The sequence below is a fragment of the Macaca nemestrina genome, chromosome 12, assembly GCF_043159975.1.
Source record: "Macaca nemestrina isolate mMacNem1 chromosome 12, mMacNem.hap1, whole genome shotgun sequence".
Taxonomy (NCBI): domain Eukaryota; kingdom Metazoa; phylum Chordata; class Mammalia; order Primates; family Cercopithecidae; genus Macaca; species Macaca nemestrina.
Window position 1 is genome coordinate 2,936,682 of NC_092136.1, and position 12,357 is coordinate 2,949,038.

Below are 12,357 nucleotides of genomic sequence, written 5' to 3' on the forward strand. Positions count from 1 at the left end.
TCCTCAGAAGCATCAGGGGAACCCACAGCGCCTGAACACCTACAGTGTAACTGCTGCCTCCCCAGCAAGTGTCCTGCCTCCTGCCCCCGGCCCAGCCCGTGGTGGGCATTCCCTGGCGCTCCAGGAACCTGTGTTCACAGAGCTTAAGTGCAGATGCCAGGCACGGGCACACCTCTTCTGGTGTGGCAGCTGGCGCAGGTACCCTCGTGAGCAGCCCCTGACCCTGTGAGGCTGGTCAGCTGGCGCAGGTGCCCTCGTGAGTGGCCCCTGACCCAGGGACATTTTCCTTTGCTGGGTGCCATAGTGGCTACGAGGCTTCTTCCTCAGCTCCTCAGAATCCAGACCCAGAGGCCGGTGTGGGCCTGAGGGGTACGGCGTGTGTCCCTTTCCCACAGGGAGTGTGGCCTGGGAGGCTTCCTGGTGCCTGCTCCGATGGTCACCCATTGCTAGCCTCTGCGGCTTCTGTTAGCAGAGCTGGGGCAGAGGAGCAGACAGTGACATCATCATCAGGGATTTACTGAAGAGAAACGTGGGCTACAAAGATAACGCAAAGGTGATGAGAATTCATCCACGGAAGAACAGACAGATCAGGGTCCATCCACTGACGGAATATGATTCGGCCACTAAAAAGGCAGGAGGTCCTGACACAGGCTGCGACATGGGTAGACCTGAGGACACTGTGCTCAGCGAAATAAGCCAGACACAGGACAAACACTGTGTGACTCCACTCATGTGAGGTCCCTGGAGTAGTCAAATCCACAGAGACAGAAGTAGAGGGTGGGCACCAGGGGCTGAGGGAGGGGATGTGGAGTTGCTGTTCCACGGGGACAGAGTTCCAGTTTGGGAAAAGGGAAGAGTTGCGGAGACGGATGGTGGCAGCTGCACAACACCGTGAACGTCCCTAATGGCACTGAGCTGTGTATTTTAACACAATGAAAACAAAAAACTGGCAATGGGGAAATGGCATCATCTCGCCAGTGCAGCGGACCCTGGCTTAGCCCCTGGCTTTCTCACTTCAATGCCTCTCTCCTGGTCAAACCCCGAACCCACGACCCTCCTTGCCAGGCCTGTGCTCTCTAGCTGACTAGACCATGGAGGCGTTTCCAGGGGAAACGGTTTCTTTCTCGTCTGTGGAGCACCTGGCCTGGGCCAAGCAGATCCCAGCTGATCTGAGGGCCACCCTGAGTCTGTTATACACTCACTTTCTCCTCGGCCAGCCATGAGATAACAGTGAATAACAAAAACGTCACTATTTGCTGCTGCTGGGGAGACAGGATGATTGCACCAGAGCCACCTCTAACACGCTGCCCCATCGGCAGGTCTGGGCCCCTGGACCCCCAGGGTCTCTGGCTCACAAGGCACATATGGGATGATGTACAGGGTAGGGTCACCCCCACCTTAACCTGGGGCCACATCATCCATCTACCTGCTCCAAGCAACAAAACAAAACAAAAGTGAAAAGCAAACTGAAAGCAAAACCAAACCACTTCCAATGCTGGCTGGCTGGTGCCACTCTCCAGGCCTGAGCAAGCCCTGTCCTGGACAGTGCCACCGAGCACGAGCTTGTGCCTGGCCAGTCCCCCTTCAGCGTCCTCCTGGGGCTGTGGCATGCCAGAGAAGCCAAGGCCACACGCACAGTCTTGCGTGACCCAGGTTGCTGGGGCCCGGGCTCGGCCTTCGATGTTCCCCAGAAGGCAGATGGAAATGCCCAGGCTGCCTCCAAGAATGGTCTTCCCAAGCCCATGACCCCAGCGATGTCGCTAAGTCAATGCTGCCAAGATCGCTGGAGAGCCCTGCGCTGGTCCTGAATGGGCTGGTCCAGGCTTGGTTCCGTTTGATTCAAGTGCTTTGAAATGCTGAGGGCATCAGGTGTTGGAGAGAGGCGATGGTGCTTACCTGGTCAGGTCAAGTGCACCCACCGTGGCCTCTTAGGGGCTCGGTCAGGCCCAGGCCCCTCTCCACAGACCACTTGTGGCAGCCCAGCAGCCCAGCCAGCCTCTCCTTTCACCCAGTGTCCTGCACTCTGTCCTGCAGCCTGTGGAGCTCTGAGCTCCTGAAACTCCTTCCTGCCCTCCCGCCTCCTGCTCCGCTGTCTCCTGCCTGAAACAGGCCCGGATTCGGCTCCTCCACCTCTCAGCCCCTCCACCTGCCCAGGCTTCCTGACCTTCCTCAAGGTGCAGCTTCTCCTAGAGGCTTGCTGAGTCTCTGTCTGCTCTATCTTCAGCGTGCCCTGCCGGGATGCTGCCCCACTGTGACCCTCCATGATGGGCTATGCACAGATGGGGACCAGGTGGATCCTAGGTCTGACTTCCCACAACATAGAGGCCCCCTGGGGAGGGAGCATAGCACAGCAGGTGATGGAGTAGCATTCAAGGTCACTGTGACCTGGCTGGGGCTCTGCTTTCCTCTTTTGGAGGATCATGGGGGTAAATGAGGCAATGTGCAGAAAGCAGTAGGCAGGGCCCAGCACATCCTAAGTCCTCAGTGTGTGTTCCCAGCTGTGCTGTTACTCACCAATCAGAACTACTCAGTGAGAAGCAAAGGCCTGACTGACGCTGCTTGTTGCTGGGTTTAACACTTTTTAAAAACTGGCCCTCAAAATGAATGCTCAGATCCAGCACTTTCTAAGTCTTAAACCACACACATCTCAGAAATGTCAAAAGGTGAGGGAATGGCTGCTTATGGACAGTGAGGGGCCACGGTGTGAACCCCAAGTTCAAGCATTCATCTGGCATGCCTGAGCAGAAAAGGGAACTCCGGAAGCTCCACCTCAGCTCCACTCTGCAGCAGGAACGAGCCACACCTCAGCGCACCCAGCCTACCAGGTCACCAGGAGCAAAAAAAGCCGCAGCGTGAGCCAAAGGGCAGGTGGTGACTGGGCTGGTCAGAAGGCCCTCCATTCTGTCTCAGCTCAGAGAAGAAGAGGCAAATCAACCCTGGCCCATCGTATCACATCCTTGGTCCCCAGTGCCCACTCAGCTGCACTCACTCAAGGAGTCTGCCCTGCAGGGACAGGCAGGGCTGTGGTGACTGGGGTGTGTGGTGCTAATGGACCTGGTGGGTCCAGGCCCGGGACGCCGTTCAACACCCTGTGGTGCACAGGGCAGCCTTCACAGAGGGTGATCCGGCCCGAACGCCATAGTGCCTAGGGGGAGACGCCCGAGTCCAGAGAGCCCAGTGAGGGGAACGGCTCCCACACTCTTTCCAGCAACTGGTCCTCACCTTTTTGCTCTCGGGCAATCTTCCGCACTCCTTCTCGGAATTCTGATAACACCTGAAGGTAGGGCATGACCGTGGACTCGAGCTGTGGAAAGAACAATTTTGGTTCGCTGAGAGCTGCTCACACTCCTATATTCATAACTGAATAATAACTCAGCGGCCACGACACAGGGCAGGGACTGCCATGGGCAGTGCTGCTGTGCACACTACAGCTGTGACCGGCATCCCAGAGCCTGGATGCTCTCGTCCCCGACGCGCGGTCCCTGCTAGGTGTGCAGGTCACACAGACTCTCAGGTCAGACAGCATGAAGTGAGCCTCCTTTCTACTGCACCTACTGCAGCAGGTGGGCTCTGCAGCCGCTCTGCCCAGCTGCTGACAGGCCCTGCTTTTCTCAGGTCAGACACGCTGCTGTGAAACAGCTTGTCTTTACGGTTGCAGAGGGGCCATCTCTGGGAGGGACTATTTCCTAAGGGGCCCAAGGACATCACTCCCCAGGCTGGGGCCTTACCTATGCTGAGGCTGGCGGCTCCCGGGCCGTGCTTTCGTCTGATCTGTGGTCACACATACACTTGTTTAAGATTAATGAACTCCATTAAGTACCTACTATCTACATGCACAATAGCAGCTACACTAAGATTCACTACCCACAGTAACACTGGGGAGGCGGCCACAGGATAGAAAAACCTTTCTACTACATTTCCCTTTTTTTTTGAGATGGAGTCTTGCTCTGTCACCAGGCTGCAGTGAAGTGGTGTGATCTCAGCTCACTACAACCTCCGCCTCCCAGGTTCAAGAGATTCACCTGCCTCAGCCTCCCGAGTGGCTGGGATTACAGGCACGCACCACCACGCCCAACCAATTTTTTGTATTTTTAGTAGAGACAGGGTTTCACCATGTCGGCCAGGATGTTCTCAATCTCCTGACCTCGTGATCCGCCCACCTCGGCCTCCCAAAGCATTTCCCCCTTTTTATTTTTGAGACAGAGTTTCGCTCTTGTTGCCCAGGCTGGCATGCAATGGTGATCTTGACTCACCGCAACCTCCGCCTTCCAGGTTCAAGCAATTCTCCTGCCTCAGCCTCCCAAGTAGCTGGGATTACAGGCATGTGCCACCACGCCTGGCTAATTTTGTATTTTTAGTAGAGACAGGGTTTCTCGATGTTGGTCAGGCTGGTCTCAAACTCCCGACCTCAGGTGATCCACCCACCTCAGCCTCCCAAAGTGCTGGGATTACAGGTGTGAGCCACCACGCTGGGCTAGCATTTCCCTTTTTTTTAACAGGACAGAAAAGGTTTTAGGCTTTTGAGCAAGGTTGCTCCCTGCCCCTTAGCTGATTCAGCAGCTCAATAACCAAAACAAAAACATTAGCAAGTGCTAGTTGGGCACATTGACTCACGACTGTAATCCCAGCACTTTGGGAGGGCGAGGCGGGTGGATCATGAGGTCAGGAGTTCGAGACTAGCCTGGCCAACATAGTGAAACCCAGTCTCTACTAAAATACAAAAAAAATTAGCCAGGCATGGTGGTGCACGCCTATAGTCCCAGCTACTTGGGAGGCTGAGGCAGGAGAATCACTTGAACTCAGGAGGCGGAGGTTGCAGTGACCGGAGATGGCGCCACTGCACTCCAGCCTGGGCGACAGAGTGAGACTCCATCTCAAAAACAAAAACACACAAATTTAGCAAGTGCAAAAGTCAGGCAGGTTAACAAGCCCTTGAGTCTAAGCCAAGCTCCCTTACATCCAATTCTGCATCTGAACTTTGGACTTCTTGGGGGTTTTAGATCTGTATCTCCACCCATCACACAGCCAACCCAGACAAGCCTCAGGGAAGGACCCCACTGCCAGGCTCAGCCCCAGCCTTAGGGGCACTGGAAGGGAGCTCTCAGAATGGCTGCAGGGGCCTGTCTCAAGGATGCCTGGGGCTGCAACCCCCACCTGAGCACACTAGCAGGTGGCTGTGTGGCAACACTGAGATGGTACAAGATGTAGGAGCTGCCTCGCTTGCTCCTAAAACCATTTGGATTTGGAAGTTAATCCATGAATGTCAAATGGCCATGATGTGTGGGCAGAGGACGTTTTGCCAGCAGGCTCACCATTCGCCGCAGCTGCTTCTTCCCAATCAGGTGATTGCAAAGGCCAAACGAGGCTGCTTGGGGGATGCAGATGCATGTACACAGCACACTGACGGCACCCCCCACCAACCACAGCAGCCATTAAGAGGAAAAACCCTGCAGTTCAAAGGCAGGCTGACTTTAACCCAGGAGGTATGTTTTGGTTTTTTGTTTTTAAAGAAAATAAATATCTTAGTATCATTTGCGCAAGAGAACAAAGAAGCTATGTGGGTTTTCTTAAAAGCACCAAAGAAGGTTCATATCAGGAAGTCTCAAAAATACCACACCAACAGCTAGCTAGTGCTAAGGCTGGCAAAAGGCACCAGAAACACAGGCTAGGCGCTCTGGCAGGACTTCTTACGACATGGACTGTTTTCTCTTTGCAAGTTGGTTCCTGGGGGAGCATCTGTAAGCTCCATCTGCGTGGGGGCTCTTCACACCACTTGTCATTAGGAAACAGGATTTTAAAAAGGTTTTGCATTTTCACTTTGTACTAAGCTCCTGTTTTAATTAAAATTACCGTTGTTATATTTAAATATTTAGATCTGCATTCTAATCGAATATTAAAGAGCATTCTTGACCCGGGAGGGGGTGGAAGTCCATTTGAAGAAGCCAGACTGTGGTCATGTCAGAGGGGCCGGGGTTCTACAGCAGAGGGATATGACTGACAGCGTCTGCTCACATGCCGACTGCAAATGGAAGCCAGCAACGGACAGTCAGGGCGTTCCGGATAGATCTTCTCACTGCACAGACCCACTAGACAGGGGGCTCTAGAGGAAGACCTCCCCTGACCTGTGGGCCACAGTTCTAGGGGCAGGGGGTTCTGGTTCAGGCCATGTGGACCGACCTGGGCTCAGGGTCAGGACTGGGCCTGGCAGGGCATCTGCCCAGCCCCATGGGGACTGAGGCAGATGGTGGTGTATCTCCCCATCAGTGTAAACTCTGTGCTGTTTGTGAACTCTGCAGCCTTTCGATGAAGCGTTACTGAATACAGGTCAGCATATGTGACAAAGTCACGTGAGAGTTCATGATGCCAAGTGGCCACAGCAAAATGCAAATAAGCAGTGGCCTATGTAGTTGGGGTCCAAGACTAAGCTCATGGGACAGCACAATGGCAAAGTGCCCCGAACCAACAGTCACAACCGAGACAGACCCTCCACACTGGCAGGGCAGCTGACCACACTTAGTACTCTCAGAGCCAGATCTGCCTTTCAGCCCGAGGCGCCACCCGGAAGGGTCTGGTGTGGGTGGCTAGAAGAGGAGGGGCAGTTCAGAAGGACACAGAGCGGTAGGGCGTGGGGAGGGAGCAGGTGCAGAAGGCAGGACCCTGTATGCTACTCACATTGAGGCTGGTTCCAGACCCTCCAACCGGGAACCCCAGGGAGCTCTCCTCTTCTATGGCCCCAAAGATCTAGGAAAAGAAACAGATGGGACCTGAAGCTGTGGGGAAATGAAGCCCGCATGTGGTGAGCAGCCATGAGCTGTGTTCCTCACTCACGGGAGGGGGTGCCCCAAAACCAGGAAAGAGACGGAAGCGGCAGCTCCAGGAGCCCCAGAAACACGAGCCTGAGGGTGCCCTCACTGTTCCAGGATGGCCCTGACTCACAGCTACCCTCTGCAGCTCTGTTTCAGCCAGAAGCCACTGGAGCCCGACAACAAGGAAAGAGGAGGAGAGGGCAGGGGAGTGAGGCCAGGCCCTGCTGGCCTCTCAACGTGCACTGCGGAGAAGGATGTCTTCAGAGAGGAGGCCTTGTTCCTGGTTTTCCTTCTCTCTTTTTTTTTTTTTTTTTGAGATGCAGTCTCACTCCGTCGCCCAGGCTGGAGAGCAGTGGCGCAATCTCGGCTCACTGCAAGCTCCGCTTCCCGGGTTCACGCCATTCTCCTGCCTCAGCCTCCCGAGTAGCTGGGACTACAGGAGCCCGCAACCACGCCTGGCTAATTTTTTGTATTTTTTTTTAGTAGAGACGGGGTTTCACCGTGTTAGCCAGGATGGTCTCGATCTCCTGACCTCGTGATCTGCCTGTCTGGGTCTCCCAAAGCGCTGGGATTACAGGCATGAGCCACCGCGCCTGGCCTGGTTTTGCTTTTCAAACTCCAAGATGGGAGTAGAGGGAAACTGAGGCAAAGGAAAGAAATAGCTCTGAATAAAGGACAACTATATGGGTGTTACTTCTTTTTGTCTGCTTTTAAGACAGGGTCTCCCCTCTACTGCCCAGGGTGGAGCACAGTAGTACAATCACGCCTCACTATGGCCTTAACCTCCTGGGCTCAAGCGAGCCCCTCACCTCAGCCTCCCAAGCAGCTGGGTAACAAGTGTGTGCCACCATACCTGGCTAATTTTTAATGTATTTTATAGACATGGGGTCTCACTATGTTGCCCAGGCTGGTTTTGAACTCCTGGGCTCAAGTGATACACTCACCTACCTCCCAAAGTGTTGGGGTTACAGGTGGTTATAACTCCCAAAGTGTTATAGGTTATAGGCTATAGCTGTGCTGTGCTTATGGGTGTCATCTCTTAACGCGTGAAAAGTACACCGGGAACCAAACACGTGGATAGAAGCACGTCTCCACGACTCAGAGGTGCTGGGCACCAGGCACAGCTTTGTGGGGCACCAGAGGCCTCTGTTCTCCCAGTCCTGGGGCCTGGCTCCTGTGTCTGCACAGGCTGAGGGATATGCCTACCTGGGGCCTGGGTTACCTTCAACATATGGGTGAGGTAGAGGGCGATGTTCTCCAGCAGAGCCCGGTTGGGCCTCTTCCTCATGGCTTTCCGGGCTGCCATATAGAGGTTGCACTGACTGACCAAGGCCCGCATCTCTTCCATGACTGTGCGGGTGTCAACGTTGTCACAGAGGGCTTCATGAATTGCTGTCTTCTTGTCATAAAAGCTGAGCAACAAAGAGGAAGGAATGTGAAGTCAGACCTGATAACACATCATAGAAATTCTCCATGTGGCCAGGTGCAGATTACAGGGATTACAGCACCTGTAATCCCAGCACTCTGGGAGGCTGAGGTGGGTGGATCACCTGAGGTCGGGAGTTCAAGACCAGCCTGACAATCATGGAGAAACCCCCGTCTCTACTAAAAATATGAAATTAGCTGGGCATGGTGGCAGGCGCCTGTAATCCCAGCTACTCAGGAGGCTGAGGCAGGAGAATCACTTGAACCCGCGAGGTGGAGGTTTCGGTGAGCCGAGATTAGGCCATTGCACTCCAGCCTGGGCAACAAGGGTGAAACTCCATCTCAAAAGGAAAAAAAACAAAAAATAAATTCTCCATGCACTTCAACAATCAGAGCAGCTCCCATTAGCGGAGCCACCTATCCTGAATGAATTCTGCACAATGTACGACAGTGTCCCCAGCCCTTCCTCGACAGTCCAGGACACATGGTGGCCAAGATGCGAGGCTAGGCATAGAACATGGGCATGCTGGAAAACCCCAAAGAAAATGCACCACCTTACTTCTTATTCAGTTCCGCTTCTTCTTCTCCCCACTTTTCAAACTGACCAGTGATGTCAACAGGAGCTCGAAGGATATCTTTCACATTTAAGAAAAACTCCTGAAGTTAGAAAAATCAGTTTAACAGCATTTAGACAACTTTTCTATCCTGAAATATCTGATAAAACTGTTCTACTGCTGTGATTTTACTTTTGGTAAAAACCTGAAAGATCAGAATACACTGACATTATGCAAGTGGTCAGAAAGAAAGGAAAAGATATTTCTTTGACAGAAACATGTTCTTGCTTTAGGTTCACGGATGCTCATTTGGTGGGAAGTACAAGTCAGAAGGACGTGCACTGCAGTGACGAGGAGGATGAGGCCTCCGTCCGTTCTGCTGAGCCATCGGCCATTTCAGGAGCGGTCCCGAGCCTGCTTTACCCACTAGCATGGAGATGCTTTCACCAATGTGCTGGTCTCCATTAGAGGCATCAGGAGGCTGCTGCACCTATGACCACTCCACAAGGAGCTCACTGTGCAGGGGAGGCTGCTCTGCCAACCTCCACGAAGGGGCTGGGAACTCACATTCAAGAACTTCTCATACTGAAGCGCTGACTCCATGGTGTTGCTGGAGTAGTCCAGGGTGTCCTTCCACGAGTGCATGAGGAAGGCCAGCCGCAACTGCCGTGCTGCAGGGGGACACAAGACAGCGACGCCCTTATCTTCCCGAGTGCTACAGCCATTACACATCTATGAGAAGGTGGGTAGGGTCTGTGGGAGAAGCCAGTGTATACCTGAATGCTTCTTCAAGGCATCTTTAATGGTGATGAAGTTTTTCAGTGACTTTGACATTTTGCAGCCTGCAATGGTCAGGTGGCCTGTATGTAGGAAGTACCTGACCCAGCAGTCGTTTTCAAAGTAGGCCTGTGCGGAAAGAGACATAGGACGTCAACAGTCATGTGTCACTGGGGCCGCCTCCTGCCACCTGCACTGTCTGCTGCCTTGTGGGTGCTGTCCACAGGCAGGAGCTGCACTTCCCAGGTGGTGCAGGCAGGGCTTGGAAGGAGAGCCCAGGTTAATAAGCCAGCAGGTACCACAACTGGTTCAAATCCAGGCCAGTCTGTTGCCAAAGGCCAGGCTGTCAATGCAGGCAACCACACTAAACGATCAGGGTTCAGATTCCACAAGCCCTGAGGAAGCTGTCAAGTGCTAGTGAGAGAGGCCTTCCTGAGGCGAGGCCCGGGCTGACTTTTCCTCCACTGCAGTGCTCTTGCAGCTGACAAGGGGACCCTGTCTCCGCCTACCTCCGACTGCGCCAGCTCGTTGTCATGGTGGGGGAATCGGAGGTCGAACCCACCTCCGTGAATGTCCATCGAAGCCCCTAGGAGGGTGCCTGCCATGGCCGAGCACTCGATATGCCAGCCCGGACGACCCTGGAGAAAGTCGAACACACAGTGACCGACTGGCCTATCCACGTGTCCAGGCCTTTATCATTTATCACTCCAAGTTGATGGCCCTTAAACCCTCTGAACTTTATTGGAATAAGCGTTAAATCCCACACATGAAAAGACCAAGGGAAGGCCGGGCAAGGTGGCTCACACCTATAATCCCAGCACTTTGGGAGGCCGAGGCGGCAGATCACGAGGTCAGGGGTTCAAGAGAAGCCTGGCCGACATGGTGAAACCCCGTCTCTACTAAAAATACAAAAATTAGCTGAGCATGGTGGCATGTGCCTGTAATCCCAGCTACTCCGGAGGCTGAGGCAGGAGAATCGCTTGAACCAGGACCAGGAGGGAGAGGTTGCAGTGAGGTGAGATCGCGCCACTGCACTCCAGCCTGGTGACAGAGCGAGACTCTATCTCAAAAAAAAAAAAAAAAAAAAAAAAAAAGACTACGGATAGCCTTCTTTGGTGAAGTTCATAAACCAGTCCTGTATGAGCTGAGGCTTAGGTGAAGTTAGTGAATTACATCCAGACCTCTGAGCCCTGGACAGCTGCAGATGGTCACGCCCCTTCCTAGGTTACCCTGCAGTCGAGAACTGCTGTCACCGGGAGTATCAGAAGGCATCCTACACCCTGGGGCCTGGAATACTCAGAGTCACACAACACGAGAACCAAGAAGCCTCCATGGGGGTCTACTCTGATCACGTCTCCACTTACAGGCCAGGAAACAGAAATCCCCGGAGGGAAGTGATTTGTCCAGAGACTCAGGGAGTTTCCATGATGTCCAGGTCCCTCGGGCCAGTGTGCTGCACACACACCAGGTTCTGGCCCAGTGACAACATCCTTCACACATAAAGCGGCCCCTGCTGGGGGCCTGAGAGTGCGGCTGGTGCCAGTGCCCCTGCCCAAGCCCCACACCTTCTAGGCCACTCGCTCACCTTTCCCCAAGGGCATGGCCAGGATGGTTCTCCGGGCTTAGAGGCCTTCCATAGAGCAAAGTCGTTGGGAGAGCGCTTCTCGCTCAGGCGGTCTGCAGAGATGCTCAGGTCCCCTGCAAACACGAGGGATGCCAGGCAAGGTCACTCAGCAGCACCCACAGATCCAGGTGTCTCACTTCAAGGCCATCCTGGGTGCCTAACGGTCAGTCCTTCTGATTAACTTCTGTTTATTAACTTGGCTCAAGCACTGCTTCAAGTTTACTATGTATTACCAGATTCTGGTGTTGACCCAGTGTCTAGATTTACAAAATGGTTCATAAGCCCCAAAGTTACCAGCGTATACACCAGTGTCCAAGCAGACCTGGCTGACCTGAGGCCACATCTGGGGTCTCCATAAGACATTCTCCTTCCTGCTGCCTTCTCACAGCATCAGCCCACCAGTGTCTAGGACAGGTGATAGCACTCTGGGCTAAAGCTAGGAGGTGACGTAGTGGTACAGCCCACTGGGGCATGGCTCAGGGATCCTGCCTGGCTCACGCAGGCGGGGCCAATATGTCAAGGGCCTGCACGACTACTTGCTTACGGGTTCTGGGGGATACAAGGACGCAGCTAAGCTGCCGTGTACTACTGCAGGGAACCTGGCGGCAGTGCAGTGGTGAAGAGGACACTTGCTGTCCCTGCGTATTTGTAAGGGGAAAAAAGGTGAAGGAAACTAAAGAAGAGTCCAGGAAGGCCATAAGAAAAGGGGAGTACTACTCTTGGCACAAATTCTACTTCCTAGACAAAGCCAATGATCACCCGGCCAACAAAAAATGAGACAGTCTAGGCCTTGCCGGAGGGGTGAGAAATAAGCCCTTGGTGAATTCCATGCATTGACTTGGTGACACTCAGCCACCTGATACTCAGGGTACAAGATGGTCTGAGTCCCCAGAAAAGGAATGCACCATCACTGCAGATTTCTCTCAACGATACATGCAGGACCAATGGAAGAGAGTAGCTGCTGTGAACACAGAAACCTGTGAGCCAGTCCAAAGGCCACGCAGAGAATCACCCTTTGTTCGACCAATGGGCAGAGCAGAGGCCTTCCCTGCCGGCGCAAGGTTGCCAGGACCCACTCCAGGTCTTGCCCGGCTGCTGCAGCCTTCCCTGGTCCCTGGTCGAAGGGCTGCCTTAGGTGCTGTCACCCCCTTGTGGAGGAAGAACAGACTCC

At 53.9% G+C, this 12,357-nt stretch overlaps 1 protein-coding gene across 8 annotated transcripts in view; it reads right to left on the minus strand.

Moving 5' to 3' along the window:
* CARS1 (cysteinyl-tRNA synthetase 1) overlaps positions 1-12,357 on the minus strand; it is a 57,948-nt gene that overhangs the window by 8,149 nt on the left and 37,442 nt on the right. For 7 of the 8 annotated variants that reach the window (XM_011721268.2, XM_011721270.2, XM_011721265.2 and 4 more), the window contains 8 exons: positions 11,148-11,260; positions 10,072-10,200; positions 9,562-9,691; positions 9,353-9,456; positions 8,791-8,888; positions 8,029-8,218; positions 6,673-6,741; positions 3,223-3,304 (listed from right to left, as the gene is read on the minus strand). In XM_011721268.2, the coding sequence (XP_011719570.1) occupies positions 3,223-3,304; positions 6,673-6,741; positions 8,029-8,218; positions 8,791-8,888; positions 9,353-9,456; positions 9,562-9,691; positions 10,072-10,200; positions 11,148-11,260 (915 nt within the window). Of the gene's footprint in view, positions 1-3,222; positions 3,305-3,728; positions 3,772-6,672; positions 6,742-8,028; positions 8,219-8,790; positions 8,889-9,352; positions 9,457-9,561; positions 9,692-10,071; positions 10,201-11,147; positions 11,261-12,357 lie in introns of all 8 variants that reach the window. The other variant, XR_011610416.1, reaches the window with a different exon arrangement.